The following is a 24,582-nucleotide window of genomic DNA, read 5'->3' on the forward strand; positions in this document are numbered from 1 at the left end:
ATTTTTCTATAACATTATAAAACAGACTAAAACAACCTCTTTGTCTTATTTCGAAAGAAGACAGGTGAGACTTTGCAATTAATTATCAAAAAAATTCTGTAAAAGCTTTAGAGTAAGAACTGATATGCATTCACTGAGTGACCTTTAGTGAGTGATTAAATATCTTTGAGTCTAAGGCATCTTACTATGAGAGTGAGTAGAATATCTAAGATTAAATTTTAAAAGTTCTGGTATAGTTTAGATGGTAATGGCTTAGCATTTCTGATTCTTATTTGTTTTTGTATTTCAAAGGTGATATCTTGTATTTCTTACATTCCTCATTGTGCTTAGGTTAACGTATTGCCATTTACTTTGGGATTCAAATATGTGGGATTTATTTTGTTTAGTAAAGCAAATCAAGAGTGGTGCCTTAGAATATAGCAAAGACTCTATGAGAATGTTTTTACTTTTAATGGCAAAAATTGTCTCATTGCTAATGATTAAAGAGGGAATTTACATCTTGATGACTGACTAGATCAAAACCATTAAAAAACCATGAATAAAGAGGCAGATTAAAAAATAGGTTTGTCTAGCACCATTTTGAATCTCATATTAGAGTACAAATTATAGTATTTTTTACCAGTGAAAGGACTCCAACACATGTAGCTGTATTTTAAGACTCCTGTAATCACACAAGTCACGATCAATCATAATACCATTGTAGGAAGAGAAATGTAGATCTTCACAGGCAGAAAACTCACATACAAAAAGTGAAATTTGCCTTATGCAAAAAAAGACCTCATTATTTATGTCATACTTCTTTTAGCTCCCAGGTTCCATATCATTGAGGACAACATATTCAACCAGAAGAAAGTGGATTTGTTTTATGCTAGATGAGTTAAGAACTGATATAATTAGAATGTAGAATAAACATATTTTGAGTTGGGGTTCAGCTGTTTCAAGTATGATGGCTTTCCCAGGAAAACAATTCAGGAGATTTTGTCCTCCACTTCACCCAAATTGTATGAAAAATTTATTATTTTTTTTAAAAAAAAGTGGAAGTCACAGGTATAGCAGGTATTGAAATATCATGATTAGACAGCAAACTGCAGTTGTTTTTCTCAAGTTTTTGTATCATTGATTGTTGTGGAATTTGAATATTTGAAATATGAAAACTATATTTACAAATAAACATGAATATTCTTTTTTATTTTAAGGTAATTTTAAGGCTCATAGCCTAAGGTCATAATACACAGTATAGTTACCTCATATTTTCCAAATGTAATCCCAAGACAAAGGAGTTGGGATATATTTTTCATGAAAAAAAATATATATTTTTACTAAGTAAAATTATGTTGTTCCATGTATCATACTTTTCTATGCAGTATATTTTTGGCCTTAAAATTAATAGAAGTGAATGCCTTGATGGGGCTACCAAAAGGTTTATATTATCTTGTACTGGTGAATATTGTGGAAGAATATATGGAGAATGAACCAAAAGATTTCTGAAATTATGTATTTTTGTGAATGGAAACTATTGAAAGGTACATCATTGATATTAATGAAAAAGACTGATTAAAAACAGCAATCTTCTTTAAGTGTACATACATGAACAAATTCTTTGTTAAGCAAAAATGCCCTGTGCAGCCATGGATGGCTGAAATATATTATACTTAGACTCTGGTAATCTCGGTTTTTTTTTTTTTTTTTTTTTTTTTTTTAATTCTAACTAGTAAATATTTTTGGCTCGATAAATCTCTATTCCTTTTCTTACTTTTAAAACCAGAGGAGCAATACTTGTCTTTATGAACTTTCTGGATTGTTTTCCAATTTGACTGCAATAAAATATGCAGAAAAAATTCGGAAAATATTACAAAGCATACAAATGGAAATAAATAATCTTTGCTTACTTTGTGACTATTTTCAAATGCTGTTGTAGCTCAAAGTGGGTAACTTATCTTTCTTCAATTACCTTTAACTGATCATATGTCCATTTTTCCCCTAGCATTTGGAAACCACACTTCATACGCTATTGGTCTCTTGCTTAAATCTTTACAAGTTTCTATTTCTACATTGTTGTGTGTTGATCCAATTGATTTTTCTTCTCATTTAGTGTAGTTTCATGTATAATTAAATTGATATAAATATAGATATAAATATGTCTATATTGGATAGTGTACAATGTCCCCAGATCTTATTCTTAGGCATATGTTGCTGTAAACTCATTTCTTCATGAATTATATGTAATGCTAATAAAATTGTGAATAATATTCAATATGATTTTTGTATGGATTGTGTATGAAAAAAGCTTTTACCCTATTGTAGCTGAAAAGGCAACATTTTATGATAAGAAACTTAATCTTTAAATACAACCTCCTCAGTTTACCTCTTACTACTGGTCATCAGAAATTGAGACTATAAAACATAGCTCATTGATTATTTTGTCATAAATATAAGGCCTCATTCAACGTTGACTCCACATCCATTTCTCTAATTCCTGCCCTGAAATAACACTACCTATAGAATAACAAGGATAATTTACTAATGTACATGAAAACATTGATCATTGACCTCATTCACAGAAAAATGAAATTTCTCCAATGAGGATGAAGTCTAGAAGGCCATTATGCATAAAAGAAAGATAAAGCTCTTGTCTCCAGTAAGAGTTACCCTTAAGTTTGTGGAAATTCAGTCTATTAAAATAACTAGGAAATGTAAAAATGTTAACATTTTAAAATTTATAAATCAAGATATGAAAATCTGGGGCTTATTTTCCTATATCTATATCCTTCTTATAACTCTTAATTTCACCATAAATACAAACAGAAAAAATAATGATCTGACTTATGCAAATTGTATTCCACATTAAGTTTGATTAAAATGTGTAAAAGTATTAACAGATGCTAGAGTATTATTTACTCAATAGTATGTTTTACTGTTACATAGAACATTTAGTCAAGTGGAACACTATGATGTGTGTCATTTAACAGGATGCAATATATGAGTAATTACATATAAACAAATATTCAGTTTTAAAGACATATTGCATACATAAGATATATGTAGAAAAATGCACTGTAAACCTGGCATGATGGTCAATGCTTACAATCCAAGCAAATTGGGAAGCTGAGTAGGTTCAGAAGTTTAAATTCAGCCTTAGCAACTTAGTGTGGTTTCAAGCAACTTAGCAAGGCAGTCACAAAATTTGAAAAAGTGGAGAGAGGGCAAAGAAATGTGGGTCACTGTATAAAAAAATACATAAACTTAAACTGAAATACAAAAAAAAATTAAAGTTTAAAATATACACTTCAATGTTAAATATCAAAAATAGATTTCATATAATACTTTTCTCCGTATTTAAAAGTGAAAATAGTAATTTTTGATTTAGAAAAACATTTATATTTTTTCAAAAATGAGGTTTCTTCACTATGCATGTATGATATTATGACAGATATTTCTACAAAATAACTTAATAATGCTTAATAAATTTAAGCAAAAGTTAAAGACAACTACTTGTTTTATAAACTTAAATGAATTCTGTATTTTACTGATCCTCATATACATCAAGGTATAATATATAGATAATAATTATACTATACTCTCACATTTATTAAAAATGTTTTATTTTTATATAAGGCATACTTTTTGGACAAAATCTGTTCAATGTTCACTATTAGTATGAGTTTTCAATGAATGATGTTCAATGAATTTAAAATTTAAATACATTTTGGAAATATTATTTAACATTTTAGGGTTTTTGGGCACAATGAATTATCCAAAAATAAACAGTGTTTAAGAAAGAAACATGTGGCTACAATATGCTTTTTCCATTTGTATTTTCTCTAACCAGTATGTATCCACAGGTGCTGAGTATTGGTGAATAAATTTTGGAGGAATTGTCACATTGTCAATTTTCACATTTCAAAACTTTCTCTACACTATGGTTATTGTGGTGAGGATTAAGTTTTGTTCCTTTCTAAGAGTAATCATAAAAATGCTCTCATTTGTAGAGCTTCTCTCCAGTGTGTTTTCTCTGATGTCTAGTAATATATGATATATAATATAAAATATTTCTAGATTGTCTACATTCATATATCTTCTTTCCAGAATAAGTAGCCTAGTGGTGAAAAGAATTGATTTCTTATTAAAAGCTTTGCTGCATTTTTTTCAATTTGTAGGGGTTCTTTTCTGTATAAATTCTGTTGTTAATAAGGTTTAGTCTTTCTTTTTTAATGTTTATTTTTTAGTTGTAGTTGGACACAATACCTTTATTTCACTTATTTATATTTCTATGGTGCTGAGGATCGAACCCAGAATCTCACACATGTGAGGCTAGCTCTACCACTGAACCACAACACCAGCCCCAAGGTTTAGTCTTTCTTTAAAAGTATTATCACTTTATTTACATTTCACATTCACCAGGATGTTTTCTGCTGTGGTGAATAAAGTATTGTTTTTTATTAAATACTTTTCCACATTACTCACATTTGTGGGGCTATTTTCCAGTGTGAGTGCTGTTGTGGTGAATAAGGCGTGTTTTATTGCTTAAAGCTTTACCACATTCCTTATATTTGTGAAGCTTCTCTCCAGTGTAAATGCTGCTGTGGCAAACAAGGTGTAAAATTTGAGTAAAAACTTTGTCACCTACTTTGCATTTGTGAGGCTTCTCTCCAGTGTGGGTTCTGTAGTGGCAAATAAGGTGTGATTTTTGACTGAATACTTTGCCACATTCTTTATATTTGTAAGGCTCTTTCTAGTGTGAGTTATTCTGTGGCAAATAAAGCTTGTTTTTTGAGTAAAGCTTTGCCACATTCTTTACATATGTAGGGCTTCTCTCCAGTGAGTTCTGCTGTGATGAATAAGGTCTACTTTTTGACCAAAAGCTTTGCCACATTCTTTACAATGGTAGGACTTCTCTCCACAGTCGTTTCTGCTGTGGCGAGTAAGGTTTGATTTGTCACCAAAAGCTTTGCCACATTCTGAACATTTGTAGGGCTTCTCTCCAGTGTGAGTTCGTCTGTGGCAAATGAGGTGTGATTTTTTCCCAAAAGCTTTGCCACAATCTTTACAATTGTAGGGCTTCTCTCCAGTGTGAGTTCTGCTGTGGTAAATAAGGTCTGATTTTCGACCAAAAGCTTTGTTACAATCTTTACATTTGTAGGGCTTCTCTCCAGTGTGAGTTCTGCTGTGGCGAATAAGGTCTGATTTTTTACCAAAAGCTTTGTCACATTCTTTACATTTGTAGGGCTTCTCTCCACTGTGTGTTCTGCTGTGGCGAATAAGGTCTGATTTTTGACCAAAAGCTTTGTCACATTCTTTGCATTTGTAGGGCTTCTCTCCAGTGTGAGTTCTTCCATGGTAAATAAGGTGTGATTTTTGACCAAAAGCTTTGCCACAATCTTTACAATTGTAGGGCTTCTCTCCAGTGTGAGTTCTTCTGTGGCGAATAGGGATTGATTTTTGAGAAAAAGCTTTGCCAAATTCTTTACATTTGTAGGGCTTCTCTCCAGTGTGAGTTCTGCTGTGGTAAATAAGGTCTGATTTTTGTCCAAAAGCTTTGCCACAATCTGTACATTTGTAGGGCTTCTCTCCAGTGTGAGTTCGTCTGTGGCAAATGAGGTGTGATTTTTTCCCAAAAGCTTTGCCACAATCTGTACATTTGTAGGGCTTCTCTCCAGTGTGAGTTCGTCTGTGGCAAATGAGGTGTGATTTTTTGGCAAAAGCTTTGCCACAATCTTTACATTTGTAGGGCTTCTCTCCAGTGTGAGTTCTGCTGTGGTAAATAAGGTCTGATTTTCGACCAAAAGCTTTGTTACAATCTTTACATTTGTAGGGCTTCTCTCCAGTGTGAGTTCTGCTGTGGCGAATAAGGTCTGATTTTTTACCAAAAGCTTTGTCACATTCTTTACATTTGTAGGGCTTCTCTCCACTGTGTGTTCTGCTTTGGCGAATAAGGTCTGATTTTTGACCAAAAGCTTTGTCACATTCTTTACATTTGTAGGGCTTCTCTCCAGTGTGAGTTCTTCCATGGTAAATAAGGTGTGATTTTTGACCAAAAGCTTTGCCACAATCTTTACAATTGTAGGGCTTCTCTCCAGTGTGAGTTCTTCTGTGGCGAATAGGGATTGATTTTTGAGAAAAAGCTTTGCCAAATTCTTTACATTTGTAGGGCTTCTCTCCAGTGTGAGTTCTGCTGTGGTAAATAAGGTCTGATTTTTGTCCAAAAGCTTTGCCACAATCTGTACATTTGTAGGGCTTCTCTCCAGTGTGAGTTCGTCTGTGGCAAATGAGGTGTGATTTTTTCCCAAAAGCTTTGCCACAATCTTTACAATTGTAGGGCTTCTCTCCAGTGTGAGTTCTGCTGTGGTAAATAAGGTCTGATTTTCGACCAAAAGCTTTGTTACAATCTTTACATTTGTAGGGCTTCTCTCCAGTGTGAGTTCTGCTGTGGCGAATAAGGTCTGATTTTTTACCAAAAGCTTTGTCACATTCTTTACATTTGTAGGGCTTCTCTCCACTGTGTGTTCTGCTGTGGCGAATAAGGTCTGATTTTTGACCAAAAGCTTTGTCACATTCTTTGCATTTGTAGGGCTTCTCTCCAGTGTGAGTTCTTCCATGGTAAATAAGGTGTGATTTTTGACCAAAAGCTTTGCCACAATCTTTACAATTGTAGGGCTTCTCTCCAGTGTGAGTTCTTCTGTGGCGAATAGGGATTGATTTTTGAGAAAAAGCTTTGCCAAATTCTTTACATTTGTAGGGCTTCTCTCCAGTGTGAGTTCTGCTGTGGTAAATAAGGTCTGATTTTTGTCCAAAAGCTTTGCCACAATCTGTACATTTGTAGGGCTTCTCTCCAGTGTGAGTTCGTCTGTGGCAAATGAGGTGTGATTTTTTCCCAAAAGCTTTGCCACAATCTTTACAATTGTAGGGCTTCTCTCCAGTGTGAGTTCTGCTGTGGTAAATAAGGTCTGATTTTCGACCAAAAGCTTTGTTACAATCTTTACATTTGTAGGGCTTCTCTCCAGTGTGAGTTCTGCTGTGGCGAATAAGGTCTGATTTTTTACCAAAAGCTTTGTCACATTCTTTACATTTGTAGGGCTTCTCTCCACTGTGTGTTCTGCTGTGGCGAATAAGGTCTGATGTTTTACCAAAAGCTTTGTCACATTCTTTACATTTGTAGGGCTTCTCTCTACTGTGTGTTCTGCTGTGGCGAATAAGGTCTGATTTTTTACCAAAAGCTTTGTCACATTCTTTACATTTGTAGGGCTTCTCTCCAGTGTGAGTTCTTCTATGGTAAATAAGGTGTGATTTTTGACCAAAAGCTTTGCCACAATCTTTACATTTGTAGGGCTTCTCTCCAGTGTGAGTTCTTCTGTGGTGAATAAGGATTGATTTTTGAGCAAAAGCTTTGCCACATTCTTTACATTTGTAGAGCTTCTCTCCAGTGTGAGTTCTGCTGTGGTAAATAAGGTATGATTTTTTTCCAAAAGCTTTGCCACAATCTGTGCATTTGTAGGGCTTCTTTCCAGTGTGAGTTCGTCTGTGGCAAATGAGGTGTGATTTTTTGCCAAAAGCTTTGCCACAATCTTTACATTTGTAGGGCTTCTCTCCAGTGTGAGTTCTTCCATGGTAAATAAGGTCTGATTTTCGACCAAAAGCTTTGTTACAATCTTTACATTTGTAGGGCTTCTCTTCACTGTGTGTTCTGCTGTGCCGAATAAGGTCTGATTTTTTACCAAAACCTTTGTCACATTCTTTACATTTGTAAGACTTCTCTTCAGTGTGATTTCTTCCATGGTAAATAAGGTGTGATTTTTTACCAAAAGCTTTGCCACAATCTTTACATTTGTAGGACTTCTCTCCAGTGTGAGTTCTTCTGTGGTGAATAAGGATTGATTTTTGACCAAAAGTTTTGCCACAATCTTTACATTTGTAGGGCTTCTCTCCATTGTGGGTTCCTCTGTGGTAAATAAGACCTTTTTTTTTTACTAAAAGCTTTGGTTGCTTTTCTTTATATTTGTAGAGCTTCTCTCCAGTATAAATTCTCTGGTGGTATACAAGGCCTGATATTCTATATGATTTCTGATGTTCACTATCACTTGTAGTTTTCCATATTTTCTTTTGTGGAAAATAGTCAAGATCACAACTTCTATATTTTGCACTTATCACTTCATGAAATATATGTTTTAGGCCATTTTCTGGTGAATATTCTTGGGTATGATTAGGAGTCATGGCTGAAATAAACAAAAATCAAAAAAAAAACAATACCTATTAGACTGGCATAAATATATTTTGCATGCATAACATGAAATTAAGGTAAAATAAGTACATAAGGAATGTAGCAGATTAGTAAGTCCAAAGTCACCACAAATGCGAAAAATATATTAATTCAATAAAAATGTACAGAAAAAATTACCTTGAGAATATTACCCAAATTCTTGTAGAGAACACAGTATCCAAGAGAAGTACATCATTAAGAAGAGTAATGTAATAAAGTGTAGAAAAGTATCATTAACAGCCTTTTGTCCTTCATAAGATAGTATTGTGTATTTAAGAAATATTTACGAGGGGCTGGGGAAATGGCTCAAGCGGCAGTGCGCTCGTCTGGCATGCGTGCGGCCCGGGTTTGATCCTCAGCACCACATACCAGCAAAGATGTTGTGTCCGCCGAAAACTAAAAAAACTGAATATTAAAGATTCTCATTCTCTCTCTCTCTCTCTCTCTCTCTCTCTCTCTCTCTCCTCTCTCGGTCTCTCTTTAAAAAAATATTTACGAGCTACCTTCACTGTCAGTAGAACAAGAGAAATGTGAAACATACAAACATTTCTGGCTTTTTCAAAGAGTGCCCCAAAAATGGTTTTTGACTACCATGACATAGAGACATGAAAATAAATAGTAGATTTTGAGTTATAATACCATAAATATTCAACAAGTGTAAAAAGGCAATGGACTCTTAAAAAGAAAGAGGAACAAAAAATTTACTAAGAAATATACACATATATGTCTATAAAATTTTTCATAAACACATTTTAAAAGACTATATAAACCTTGCATAGCCCATGACCATAATACTTAGATGAATTCAACACATGACAATCAAGTATAATAAATTGATTTTTATATTTTTACATTCGTGTGATATGAGAATTTCCTTTATTGACAAATAAACTTTGTTTATTTATAAATATATCATGGTATTTTATACTATATATACAAGGTAAAATGACTAAATAGAATGAATTAGCACAATCATTATTTTATATAATTATCAATTTTGTTCTTATAAGGTATTGTATTCCTTCTACTAGTATTTATGAACAACATAATACACTCAATATATGGTAAAATAAAACTCTTGACCTTATTATGCTCAATAAAATAAAAATATGGAGACTTTGACTATAATATCAACCCTACACAAAACACAGTACCTGGTGAGCAAAATTTTGCTCACTAAATTTCTGACTTCCACATGTGAATCAAATGCTCCTACAACTTAATATCTGCCTGCCACCTTTCACTTAATTCAAAGTCCTGCATATATTTCTTATAACACTTTAAGAGACAAAATATTTTATAACTAAATAATAATAGTATATAAGTACATATTTTTACACATTTGACATTGATGGGCACACACATGGAGTCCCTAGCTTTAATACTGAGAAACATGTTTGAACTAAACACAAAAGCAGAAGTATCTCTTCAAATTTCTGATTTAATTGTTCATGGACTATATAATCTACTGATGGCTCCTTTAATAAACAAATAGAAAATAGTACAGCAAATATAAAGAAAGAGAAGCATGGCTAAATGCAAGTAACCAAAAAAAAAAAAGAACATTAAGAATTTAACATTAGGATACTGACAGTTATAAATTACTGAAAGAACACTAAATAATTATTTTAAAAAAGTTTAGAGAGTGAAATTGAAAAATATTAACATCAATGAGCACAATGTTTATGTGAGAGGGGCATTCCTAGTGTACAAATCTGAAATTCTACCAATATGGGAGAGCCTTATCAAGCATTACCAAGTTTGAGACAAGTATAAGCAACTTGTAAAACACTGTAAAAATTAAAAATCTATAGAATTTATAAAGAGAAGTGGGATATATAAACACACTGCATTTTGTGTAGGGGTGATATTATTGTCAAAGACTCTCTCTCTCTCTCTCTCTCTCTCTCTCTATATATATATATATATATATATATATATATATATATATATATATATATATGATTTAATTCTGATTTACTTGTTCATGGATACATATTTACTACTGGCAATTTTGGATCTTTAGATCATCCAACTTTTAATGTTTCATGTGTAATCCTAGAGATTATCCCAAAAATTCTATATCTCGAACTACAACACAAGTCTCTCTCTCTCTCTCTCTCTCTCTCTCTCTATATATATATATATATATATATATATATAGAGAGAGAGAGAGAGAGAGAGAGAGAGAGAAGAATATGTGAAAAGAATCCAAGCATGCCACAATAAAAAAACAATGATCCAGAACTTAAATCACTAATCAAAATAAGAAAATATTAAATATTACAATGTAGAAGTATAATGATTTATTCACTTCAAAATATTTATGATTGCTAATGCATTATTGCAAAACACAAAAAAATTATAAAATTAATAACATAATTGAATCTAAAATAGAAAATGTCAAGTAAGTTCCAGCAGAGAGCATGGAAAGAAACCAAGCATGATCTGCTCCTAGAGGCCCTATTTGTTTAAAGATGGATAATGCTCCTGCTTTTACATCTCATCCTTTTGCACAATTTTTAATCAATGAGATATAGTTTTAAATAATGAAATTTCTCATAATTCTTTTGGACGAGCTTTTGTTGAGTGACCAAATTGTATTCTAATACTTGCCTTTTAAAACAGAAACAAACATCTAGCCTCTCTTATATTAATATGCATTAAATATTGTTTTACTTACAGTTAATGTGCTCAATATACAACATAAAGTTAATACTCAAAATTGGTCATCTGCAATGAATAGATATTTTATTCTCAAACAGCCATTACCAAAAATATTATGTAATATATGAGGTTCCACCTGACCAGCATGACAAGATCCTATGCCTTTGATCACGTGGGGAAAAGCATAGACTGCCTCACATATGCCAACATGTCCTTTTTGGACTCTAGCTTCATGCATGAAAAATAGCAATTATAAATGTGCATCAGGGACTTTACAAGCTGATTTCTAAGTTTCATTTAACTATGGAAGATAAGAGTTCATCCAAACAAGAGAATAATCATTCTCCTCAAAAGAGGAGAAACACTAAAAGAGGACCCCAAGATACTTGAATTCTAATTACTTGGGGGGATATAAAACCATTAACAGCCTCAGCTCAACAGGTGTTGGCTAAAATGGGGTTAGAATGTACTCTAGATAACTTTGTTACTGCTTTGATTGCTAAAGTCACACAAAACTCTGTAAATACTTTGGTCTTAATAACAATTTTGCTCTGTTTTTTGTACACCAGCTCTGGGAAATTCAGTACTGTCAGATCCTGGACTTCTAGAACCTATAACAATATCTCAATACACTTGCATAAAATTGTTATATGCCTGCAAAAATGTCTCATGGTATTCATTGTTGTCTTAGCAGAATAATGTGTCCCTACCATACACATAGTATTTAATAGGTCAACATCCTTTGCAATTTATTCATACAAGGTCTATTCCTCTTGACAATAACTGTGATGATTCAGTGAAGCTTCTCTCTAAGGCAGAATTTAACGCTTTCACATTCTCCTTAGTGAGAGTACCTGGACTAGCTCTACGGGCTTATAAAACTACTATGAAACTTGCCTATGCTATTATAAACAGTATTAGTCATGCCTCCATGGATGTAAATATGCTTAATGAAGAACAAAAACAACACTGTCAAGCCATACTTGACAATCATGCTGCAATTGATTGTCTGTTATTGTTACATCATAAAGGATATCAGAAGTTTAATAACATGTGTTCCTTCAATTTAAGTTATAATAGTAATTTTATTTCAAAAGACTTAGATTACATTAAAGATGGCATTAATAAAGTTCAACAAGATGAGGGATTTTGGACTTGTTAGATTGGTTAACTTCATGTTTACTCAATTTTATATGGGTCAAAAATATTCATAGGTGGATGTTTACTGATGTTGGAACTTGTTGTTGTCTATGCTTGCCCTATTTTTGGCCCCACCAGCATTAAGGAGATAAGTAATATTATTTACTAAAAAGGCCTTAAAAAAAGAGGGGAGGTATTAGGTATTCTGACCTTGGAATAGACAGGAAAGTGTGAGGGTGATTGTAACTGGCACCCTGAGTCCCACAATTGTAATGCACAGCAGTTTCTCCCTGAAGCTATTAAGACAATTCAACAGGTGTACTATCTAGTTTCTGTGTTAATGTCTTTAGGGAGAAGGGGCTCCATATTTGTATTAACTGTACCTAATCTTGGTTAGCTAGCACTTGGGGTTAAAGAAACACTGGGTTAGAATGTAGTCATGGTATCAGAAGATACATAAATTTGGGGTATTATATGTGCAGCTGTTAAGAGGTGTGGTCAGTTTTTTTTTTCTATTTTCCTTTTCACGGTGTGTGTGTCTCTCTCTTCTGTTTGCATAAGATCCCAGAAGATACTCTGCAACAGAAGTAAATTAAATAATAATTAGTAATTAATAATTTTAATGGGAAATTAAACTTACCCAGGAAGGCCAAGTTTCTATAGTTCTCTAACATCACATCTCTATATAAATTTTTCTGAGCAGGCTGAAGGCATTCCCACTCCTCTTCAGTAAAATCAATGGCTACATCCATAAATGTTAACAGTTCCTAAAATAAGAATAGGTACATAAATAACACATTGACCACATGAACATTTGCACAATATGTAATGTAATTAAAGTTGAAATGAGAGTTAGTAGACTATCATGTAGGTAGTGTTTTAAAACACAATTATACTATTATCTTCTTCTGCAGAAAAAGTGATTTAAGTTAAAAAAAGTATACATAGTCCACATTTATGAAACACAATATAAAACTCAGATATTATCTCAAAAATATTTATTTTGTAATTTTTTATATCTTGATCTAAATTATACATATTTTTCAGATGAGAAAATCATGGTAATTAAGAAAGAGAATTCTCAAATTTTAATTATATGACTACTAATCAGAGATTTACTAATGTGTAGAATCTCATTTGTTATTTCTTTGATACAGCTGACTATTCTGAATGTGTAGTGAGATCTCTAGTAATTCCAATATCAATGGTATAAGAGAAATTTTGAAATGTAACAAGGTAGACCACTTAATGAAAATATTTAATAGTTTATTTAAGTTCAAATATTTTATAGTTTTTATGTATGTTATTAATATAAAAAATAGTAACAACAATCCTGTTTGAATTTTACTTTTTATAATTTTAACATTTTTTCACATACAAAATTAAATATATATATATATATATATATACAAAAATTTTGATCGATGTTTATATTTTATGATATTTATAATAGAATATACATATAGCTCTTCAAACAAATATAGTTTGTTTGTTTGTTTTTAATTTATTGGTTCTTTCTACTTCTACCTGACTGTAAAATTGATTTTTATGGTATTATGCAAGCATGAGATATATCTTATCCTAATTAAAATCCTGTTCTTGATGATGGCTATGATGTTAGGATTCACTTACAGATATATATCTTTTACATTTCTATACTTGTCCCTTTTATTTATTTATTTATTCATTTACTTATTTTTTTATTTACCATTGTGCAATCTACTGATCTTCTTTTCTTACCCTTCCCCCCTTTATGAGCTTTAGATTTCACATATCAGCAATAACTTTCAACTTTTGGTTTTAACAAAATTGTTTGTTTTACTTAGCAAAAAATCTCCAGATTCATCCCTTTCCTGGCAAATGTCATAAAGTCATTCTTCTTTATGGCCAATTCATAGTTTATTGTGCACATAAGCAACAGTTTTTTATCCTGTCATCATTGAATGGACCCATTCATCATTGAATGGTTGGTTTTAAAGCTTAGCTATTGTGAATTGTGCTGCTATAAACATTAATGTGGCTGTGTCAATGTAGTATGCTGATTTTATGTCCTTTCGGCATATACAGTCCAGTCAAAAAACTGGGTAAAATTGTGGGTTCCATTTCTTTAACAATGTACATACAGGTTATTATGTTTCACTTAGACCTCCATACAGCTGGAAAAATTGAAATTCATCTATATCTGAGGTGATGGACAACTGTAGTTTCAGTGACTGAGGAGGATAAAAAGGATCATAAATTCTAATACAATATTATATATAATATTGTCTTATATATTTTGTATTGAGGAACTTAGTGAAGCACTTAGTAACTCAGCAATACTCTGACTCTAAATAAAATATATATATAAAAAAAATGAGGATGTGGCTTTACTGTTAAGCACCCCTGGGTTCAGTCTTCAGTACAGATAAAAAAAAAAGCAGACATAATTAAAAAGCACTACCAAATTTGAAAATTCAAAAAATAGAAATTATATCAATTATACAGTATATAATTGAAAACATAGACATATATAATGATTTCTCACTTTATGGAAATACACTCTGGAAAATTTATCCTAAGAATCTTCTGCAACTTTCCAATTCTCTGAGTGCAATGATAGAATCTAGATGGTATAGACTAGTACATGGCTAAGATATTTGCTAGATCCATGGTTGTACATAACATCTACTGCTGACCAAAATACCATGATGCCACATGATTGATATTATGAAGTAAAATTTATCAGGGTAAACCTCATAACAAAATAAATCGTGGAAATACCAAAAACACCAACAACAAAACTCTTAAAACATGCTAGTATATTGGAAAAAGAGTGTGATAATAAAATGCTATTTTATCCCTTCACTCATAAAACATAACATATTTTGACACCTTAAATGCTGAATATAAGTTATTAATAAAAAAATACTGAAATATATAAGAAAGTACAAAGCTCAAAAGTTTATATTCAAAAGATAGGGTTTATATGGTGGTGCACACCTGAAATATCTACTATTCTGGAATCTAAGGCATGAAGTTCAAAATTTAAGGCCAACTGAAGAAATTGAGAAAACCTCACCTGGAAATAAAATTTAAAACAGAGCTGAGAATATGCTCAGCATTAAGACACTTTGGTTGAATTTCTAATATCAGAAAAAAAAGGGTTTTTTTGTTTTCAAACTTATATTATAAATATAATAGACTTAAACATATGAATTACAAAATATTAATACAAAAAAATCTATTCATCAAATGATTACATTAAAAGCTGCAAAACTGACAAGGTTAAAAAAAACCCTAATTTCCTCACAAATAATCAAATGTTTATAAGAAGAAAAAATACAACAGATTGCAAAACAAAAACAAAAAAATTCTTGAAGAGTCACTTTAAAAAATATATCTAAGTGTTCAATAACCATAAAAACTCAAAATCTTTAGAAATTAGGTAACATTGAATAAAATCACATCATATAGATGAATTAAACAGTATTGATGAACATGTGGAATAAATACATTCACAAAAAAGGAAAATAATATTTTAAGCTTTTATTATCCATTTGTATAAACTGTTTTGTAATCATATGTATATTATACACCCACACAGGAAACAGAGACTGAAATTATAGCAACTGTACATGAGAATACAGTCACATTCTTCCAGAGTTGAAACCAAGGGGCATAGCGAAAGAGAAAGAAATAATTATTAAATTTTGTAAAATGTAAATTCTAGGAGCTAGCATTATTGTTGATGTATTATATCCAGTTTGAAAAATACTATATAATACCATGTATGTGTTAAGCTGATGTCACATAAATGTTGCATTTCATATGCAAGTATGTTTACAAAAGGAATATGCAGTATTTGAGAAAATAAAAATACAGAAAAGAACATAAAAGACTCAAACATTCAACATATTTACAAAGGAAAAAATATTATAAAAATGACTATTTTTCCCAAGGTACCCTTTAATAATAATTTTACCATAATTTTACCATTTTTCAGTTTTTGTTAAAGAAGAAATCAAAGCAAAAACTTCTATAATTTTCCTGGAAAGTTGAATGTATATAAAATAGACAAGAACTCTCTCATAGATAAGAGCAAATGTACTAATAATCATTATCTGACACTAATGCATGTTATAATATTAAAACAGTGTAGTAATTTTAAGATAAAGAAATCACATTACAGAAAACTACATAGGGCAATTCATATGTATGCAAATATCTTTTTATTGTTAATTATTATAAGTATATAAATCAAAACATATCAATAAAATATTTAATTTGAGTGAATGCTACAATTAAACCTCAAAGTAGATGTTAGAATAAAAGGCATAGATTACAAAAGCGACTTGTGTGCAGAATGTGTGTGACACTGGAATTATACACAAGCATCCACCAAACAGCAGATATAAAGAAAGATAATTCTAAAAAATAAAATAAAAATAAATAAAAGCAGAATATAAGCCTCCCTTTATTTATGGATACATCAAATAAATATATTCTCCTGTTTTGAGTCCTTCTAAAATCTTTAAAGGAATTAGAGGCACACAAATTGGAAAACTGAAAAAAAAATATCGACCAAGAGATAAGTAGAATGCACTTGAAGATTTTTCTGATTTGAGCAATATGCAAAATTACTGGAACAAATTGCCCAAATCCACTGTTAATATAAGTAAAGGGAGATTGACTTGGGTTTGAAATATGTTATTTAACTTTAAATTGCCTGTAGTTTAAATGCCAATTTATCTGTACACACAGAGGAAGGAATAAGATATACATGAGTATTTACTCCGGGGGAAAAATAAGTGGTTTTAATGGCCATGCAAGATCCATGGGCTTTATTTCATTAGACCAGAGTGGAAGAGGTTTTAAATCTTAAGGTAACACCTTAATCCCTTAGAGGAATTCACCAACATTCTCCAAAAATGCAAATAGCTGTTGTTGACAGTTGAACTTTTATCTAGACAGTACCAAAAAATTAACAGGGAAATACAGACCACCACTGAAAGCCAAAGTGGCAGTTTAGCACTTCCTGAGCTCTCCCACACAGCTCACTTTACTAATAACACCAGACCTAACCAATTCTTTCTGTAAGTAATTTGTCCTGATATTAACTTTTTATATTCAATGGACTACATCTGAAACCTCAAAGCATTGAAAGCACTGATAACTGTGCAAGTGCAAATCTCCCTAGATCAAAAAGGAGTGTTTTCACATTGGTGTACAAATATTGTAATGGGCTGAAATTTCGAATATTAGTGAAGAAAAATGGTTATAATAACAGATCCCTCTGTATTTCTAAAAGAGGTGCACATCAATTTTTTTTTCCAGTGAGCATAAGGTGCCCTGGAATCTATAAAGCTTGCATCAGAATTTTAGTGCACAATCCAACTATAAGATCTGCTGCATGAGCACATCTGTTAGAATGGCTACTCTCAAAAAGTGGAATAGTAAGTAGTACTCCAATTATATGAATATGGAAGAAAGAAACACTGTGCTAGACTGTAAAATTAGTGAAGACATTTAAAAAAAAAATGGAAGTTGACAGTTCTCTCAGTTATTTCTTTGAGAAACTAAGCTCTCTTCATTTATACTGCTCTTGAACAAGAAAAGCCCCAAGTACTGGTCTGGACTTATGAGAGGCATTAGATGTGCCAGCTGTGGGATCCTCATATTACATAGTTCTTAAACACAGTTGCAGGAAAATACCAGAGTAGGGAATGAGAATGCTCTCATATACATTCCACTAAAGGAAATCTGAGCATAAAGACACTCTAACAGGTTGTCTGCCTTTGGAAACACAAAGGAAGAATAGAAACACATGATTTTTCCAAGATCAAGTAATTTTTCTTTACTTTTCAATCATATAAAATGCTCATAAACAACAACAACAACAAAATTTTGCTTTTGATTTTTTTCTATGGTACTGGGGATTTGAAGCAGCAGCATGTTAATTTTGGGCTACATACCCAGCCATGTTTTAAAATTTTGAGACAGGTTTTTTCTAACTGTCTAATTAGATGTTTACCTTTAAATTGCATTCTTACTGATTTAACCACTTGACACTCTGGAATTAATATGCATGTATCATTGCACCCAAAGAGAAAAAAATACTTTAAAGTCTAATCCAGTTTTTTATATAACAATTGAAAATACCATGTTCATTTGAAATATGAGTAAAGTAACTGATAATACTGCAAAAATGTAACTGATAATACTGGGAAAGGGGGAAGTTTTCATTGAACAGGAAGCTAAAATTTTATATATAAATAAAACTCACAATACTGGGGCATAAATTTAAAATCACACTCAGCAACTGTCTGAAGAAAAAAAAATTAAAAAGTACCAGATATGTAGCTAAGTGGTACAGTACCTCTTGCTCAATCCACAATACCACAATCTCAAAAAAGAAGAATAAATTCAGGAGAAAAGAAAAACTGAGATACCTATAGAGTATCTCACCCCCCTCCTGGAGGAAAAAAATACATGGAGTTGTGATTGTAATGATCTCCTCACTCCAGAATCCACAACACAATCTGAGAAAATTCAGAAATATTGCACAAATGTTCTCACATAGAATTTACCATAAGGGCTAAAGATATTCTTTAGGATACTATAGGACTTCCAGTGTCTGTTAATATATGGTCCAGTTGACTGGCCAGTGAAAATTTATGGCTGACCTTTCTCAAAAGAAGACACAGGACTGCAGAAAACAAAGATTACACCAGGGATTCTAGCCAACCATTGCCAGTTCCCACCATAGTCCTTGCAGCCAGTTTCAACCAAACTCACCATCCAGTCTCAGGATTTCACTGCACTCTCATCATTTACTGTATTTTTAGGAACCATGTGTCCTCTCTAAAAATCACTAAGTACCTATACAGGAGAAAAAAATCAGGTTCACTGAATATAAGTCAGGAAGCCTAGAAATGGATACCCACTCTGGCAGACTTCACACCAGATGGTCAAAACTTGCTTCTCTTTACTGAATATGTGTAGATTGGACAATGCTTATATAAGAAGTCCAGATTGGACAAAACTTATGTCTTCATATGCTCAATCTGAGTCTAGTGAGTTTTTTGAAAGTCAGGAAATAACCTCAAATCCAGAAATAAATGATGTCACAATTGTAGGGTCTTGTCTGTTTGTTTGTTTATTTATTTATTTATTTATTTATTCACTCAATTTCTTTTGAGGCTCTGGGAATTGAAAGCCAGATCCTCAGGCTGCAGCAAATTTAAGGCAAGGTATACTTGGAGAAGTAAAATCCAGCCAACCCAGAAAAGCATTTGCATTTAAACTAGCATATGAGTCCTTTTGAATTTGTAGATTATATACGTAAATATATTATTTATGGATGGAAATAATACAGAGACAATCCTGTAAAATTTCAGTTAACTTCTCTTGTATGGAAACAGATTGAACATTAAAATTATATGAGGTGGAAAGATAATTTTTTTTAGAATTCATATAAAATAGTAAAAAACTGAATTTTTTAGTATAACCCATAATTTCCACTATATGAAAATTACCATTATGTATTTAAAATCTCACTAATAAAGTATATGTATTTTTGGAACAGCATCGTCAAAACTATGCCAAGACTCCAGAAAATCTCAGTTCGCAGAACCATAATTGAGAGTTATGCTTGTCCTGAGTTCAGAAAGATGAAGGAAATGATCACTTCTTTTTATCTACAGTTGAAAGATACTTTTATTTGTTTATTTTTACTAATATTTCTCCTGAGATATTAAAAATTAGAGAGAAACTTTCCTGAGTGAGGACAAGGAGATTTAACAAGAAAGTGTATGGTGTGTGTGTGTGTGTGTGTGTGTGTGTGTGTGTATAATATATATATATATATATATATATATATATATATATATATATATATATGTTTTTCCCCAGATCCAAATATTTGAGTCAATTATTTAAATTTATTAATGGTATATTTCTTATTTTATGACATGGCCTTACACCCAATGGCCTGTCTATATCATTTCCTTTTTTTTTCCTAGGATGAAAGCTTCTTAAAAAAGTGGTCTTGAAACGAAGATGAATTGTGTTGCTATCATGATGTCATACACTTGTAATCCCAGGTAGGGGATTTGAAATTTTGCTTCTTTAAGAATAGTACTAAAGCACAAGAAATAGAAACAAGAGTCACTAGACAGGATGAATTCAAACTGAAAAGATTCTTCTCAGCAAAAGAAACAATCAGTGAGGCAAAAAGTGATACCAGAGAATAGGAGCAAATTTTTATCACATGCACATCAAATAGAAACCTAATTTCCAGGATATATAAAGAACTTAAAAAACTTAATACAAAAAAACAAATTTCCCAATCTTTAAATGAAATGGGCTAAGGAACTGTAGAGACACACTTCTTAGAAGACAAAAAATCAATCAATCAATAAAAAAATGTTCAACATCTTTAGCAATTAAAGAATTGCAAATCAAAACTACTCCAAAATTTAATCTTACTCCAATCAGAATGCCAGTTATTAAAAATACAAGCAAAAATATATGTTGGTGAGGATGTGAGGAAAAAGGCACACTGTTACACTGTTGGTAGGACTCTAAATTGGTGACACCAATCTGGAAAAGAATAAGGAGATTCCTTAGAAAACTTGGAAAGAAACCAAAATTTATCCAGCTATCCCACTCCTTAATTTAGACCAACAAGAGCTAAAAACAGCATAATACAGAGACATATCCACATCAATGTTCATAGCAAAACAATTCACAATAGGTAAACTGTAGAACCAACCTATATGCTCTTAAATAGAAGAATGGATAAATAAAATATGGTCTATTTATAAAGTGGAATATTACTGAGCATTAAAAAAGAACAAAATTATGGAACTGGGAAGTAAATGGATGGAGTTGGAGAATATCATGTTAAGGCAAGTAAGCCAACCGTCCTAAACCAAAGACCAAATGTTTTCTCTGCTACGTGGATGGTGATCCACAACGAGAGAAGTGGGAGGTAGCATGGAAGAAATGAAGAATCTTTGAATAAGACAAAGGGGAGGGAGGTGATGGGAGATGGTATAGAGGTAGGTAAGATGGTGGAATGATATGAAAATCTTGTTGTACACAAAGTAGAGTTACATGGTTTCATAACTATACTTTCTGTACAACAAGAGAAATAAAATTTCTTGCTCTATTTGTGTACTATGAAGTGAAATTCATTCTGATCTATTAGCAAGTTAGAACAAATTAATAAATTAATTGATTTTTAAAAATTCAGGAAAGATACTTGCCTTTCCCTAGATCTATATGTAATCATATGTGTGTGTGTGTGTGTGTGTGTGTGTGTGTATATATATATGCATATATTCTCTATATAACATACACATATTTAATGTATATAATTTATGAACAATTTTTTTTCACATTTCTATCGATTTCTTTAAAGAAATGACAACAGAAGCAATACAATTCTTTTTTCATGTATAGAACACAATTTTTCATATCTCTGGTTGTATATAAAGTATGGTGATACAAATTTGTGTCTTCGTACATGTACGTTTGATGATGGTCTCTATCACATTCCACCATTCTTGCTAATTTCCTGCCCCCTTTCTTTTCCTCCCACACCTATTCTTTATTGAGAATCCATATATTTCTCTCATGCTCCCCCTCCCAACCCCATTGTGAGAAAGCCCCCTTCTATTTGGCCTTTTTTTTAATTGGCTAACATCACTTAGTATTATCTTCTCCAATGCTATCCAATTACCTACAAATGCCAGATATGATTATATACCTAGAAGACTCAAAAAGCTCCACCAGAAAATTTCTAGAACTAGTAAATAAATTTAGCAATGTAGCAGGATATAAAATCAACACCCATAAATCAAAGGCATTTCTGAATATCAGTGAAAAATCTTCTGAGAAAGAAATTAAGAACACTACCCCATTTATAATAACTTCAAAAAATATACTTAAGAATCAACTTAATGAAAGAGGTGAAGGGACTATACAAGGAAAACTACAGAAACCTAAAGAAAAAAACAAAAAAAGACCTTAGAAGATGGAAAGGTCTACTTTGCTCATCAATAGGCACAAGTAATATTATCAAAATGACAACGCTACAAAAGCATTATACAGTTTTACTGCAATTCTGATAAAAATCCTAATGGCATTCCTCATACAAATAGAAAAAGCAACCATGAAATTTATCTGGAAAAATAAGAGACCAAGAATAGCTAAAGCAATCCTTAGCCGAAAGAGTGAAGCAGGTGGCTTCACTAAACCAGACCTTAAATCATACTACAGAGCAATGGTAAGAAAAACAGCATTGCATTTGCAAAAAAACAGTCTGCAGATAATAGGTACAGAATAGAGGTCACAGAGACTAACCCACAAAATTATAATTATCATATATTAGACAAAGGTGTCAAAACATGCACTTGAGAAAATATAGCCGCATCAATAAACCACTATCTCTCACCATGCACAAAACTCAACTTCAAGTGTATCAAGAAACTAGGATTTAAACCATATTCTCTGTGTCTAATGAAATAAAATATAGGCTCTAATATTCATCATGTGGGATTAGGCCACAATTTCTTTAATAAGACACTGATAGCACAAGAGTTAAAACAAAAAAAAATCAATAAATGGGATAGAATCAAACTAAAAAGTTTATTCTCAGCAAAAGAAGCAATCGGTGAGGTGAAGACAGAGCCTACATTTTAGGAGAAATATTTTACCCCTCACATATCAGGTAGACCACTAATCTCTACGGTACATAAAGAACTAAAAAAAACTAAGCAAATAATAATAATAGTGATGATGATGATGATGTTGATGATGATTATGATGATAATAATAATAATAACCCAATCAAGAAATGGGCCAAGGATCTGAAGAGAGAGTTCTTAGAAGAGAATATACAATCAATCACTATTTTTTTTTTTATATATCTGATTGGTTATAGTCCTCCCTTTTCAGGACCAAGAACACTTCTGGTTCAGTTTCTAAGGAAGGGAAACATGAGCAAGAATCTTTCTCAACTCTCCTTTATAAATTATCAAATACAATTATCTATATCATTTTCTAAACATAGCTGAACATGGGAAATATACGTTTGGAGCAGAGAACATTTTTATTAGAAACTCAGTGTAGAAGAAAGAAAGAAAAAAACATAATTATTTGTACCACATTGAACCACAAGAGAAATGGAATCTGGAATTCAGAAAAGAAAGACTCAAACTTTTATACTTGGGAATGTGGATGACATGGATGCCTAAAGTGAAAAGGTTATACAAGCTTTTGAAAGAAAATTCATGTGAGTGGCAGATAATAGTTAACCAAATAGAATCTGCATAGTGTATTCCAGGGGCTTTGTCAGCTGTGCACTACGGAACATACAGATATTCATAGCCTCCATGAAGAGCTGCTGAGAGCCATAGCCAAGTAGGAGTGATGCACAGCATTTTTGGTTGACAGGTGACAGTAGCAAGCCATTGAGATGATAATGGTTATGTTAAGATGTGTATTCAATTGGATATTAGACCCCTGTTGTCTGCCTCAGCCTGCTACTTTGGAGCCCTCACAGGGATTCCCAGAGAGTTCCCATTTGTTGGGGAAGTGCAGTAGGAGGGATTTCCTGAAGAGGGATTTCCGGTTTGTGTGGTGTGTCCCGGGTGAAGGCTGTGTGCTTGGGGTTTGGCGGGTTTTAAAAATAAAGTTTATTCCTGCTTCAGTGGCTAGTGATTTTGTGCCCAGCCAGACTGTGGCATTTGGTGTCCAATAAGGGGAATGCCTGAATCTTGGGGGTGAGTGAAATTGCTCGCCCATGAGGCAGAGCGAGAGAATGGGTGACCATTTCAAAAAACAATTTTTTTTTATTTATTTTGTTGTGTTTCAAGCTGCCTATCCCTATAACTTTCTCAGGCAAACTGGGAAAAATGGTTGGCTCAAGGTTTGAAGTTGTTCAACCCTGAAAAACAGAAAATTGATACAACAATTTTTTGTTCCATTTTTGTTTTATTTTGCTTCGGTTTTGTTTTATCTGTTTGAGTTGTGTTATCATTGTAACAGAAATATGGGGTCAGAAATTAGCAAAAAAACAAACTGAAAGAATGTTAAGTAAATTGTTACAGGAAGAAGACACCCAAGTAAAACCAAAGAGTCAGGGCATATGTTGATACAATACAAAAATGTAGCCCATGGCTTTTTAAGGAGAAGTTGTTGAATATATCACAATGGGACCATCATGGTGAAGATTTAAGGGACAGGGCAAAGAAAAACCCAGGAACTCTGCCAGTTGGCACATTGCCTTTGTGGATGATGACACGATATTTTTTGCCTAGTCCAAACCTTTCAGGTCAGATTATGGTAGAAGACATATTAGATCAGGAAAAAGAGGAGGCCTATTGAGATAGTCAGAAAGGAGAAGAAAGTTTAGAGCAGAAAAAGTGATTAGGGGAAAAGATACAACAGGAGGCTGCTACTAAAATCTTTCTATCAGCAGAGGGCATAAGTGTTCAACCAACAGTGCCGCCTATGGGACCCTCAACCCCTGT

At 32.4% G+C, this 24,582-nt stretch overlaps 1 protein-coding gene across 1 annotated transcript in view; it reads right to left on the reverse strand.

Annotated features, from left to right (window-relative positions):
• Positions 1-4,794: 4,794 nt before the first annotated feature.
• LOC143388832 (uncharacterized) overlaps positions 4,795-24,582 on the reverse strand; it is a 60,551-nt gene continuing 40,763 nt past the window's right edge. The window contains exons 2-4 of the mRNA XM_077108319.1: positions 12,702-12,828; positions 8,758-8,762; positions 4,795-7,908 (exon numbers count right to left, since the gene is read on the reverse strand). Of these exons, the coding sequence (XP_076964434.1) occupies positions 4,795-7,908; positions 8,758-8,762; positions 12,702-12,828 (3,246 nt within the window). The remainder of the gene's footprint in view (positions 7,909-8,757; positions 8,763-12,701; positions 12,829-24,582) is intronic.

This window comes from Callospermophilus lateralis, unplaced genomic scaffold, assembly GCF_048772815.1.
Source record: "Callospermophilus lateralis isolate mCalLat2 unplaced genomic scaffold, mCalLat2.hap1 Scaffold_45, whole genome shotgun sequence".
NCBI lineage: Eukaryota > Metazoa > Chordata > Mammalia > Rodentia > Sciuridae > Callospermophilus > Callospermophilus lateralis.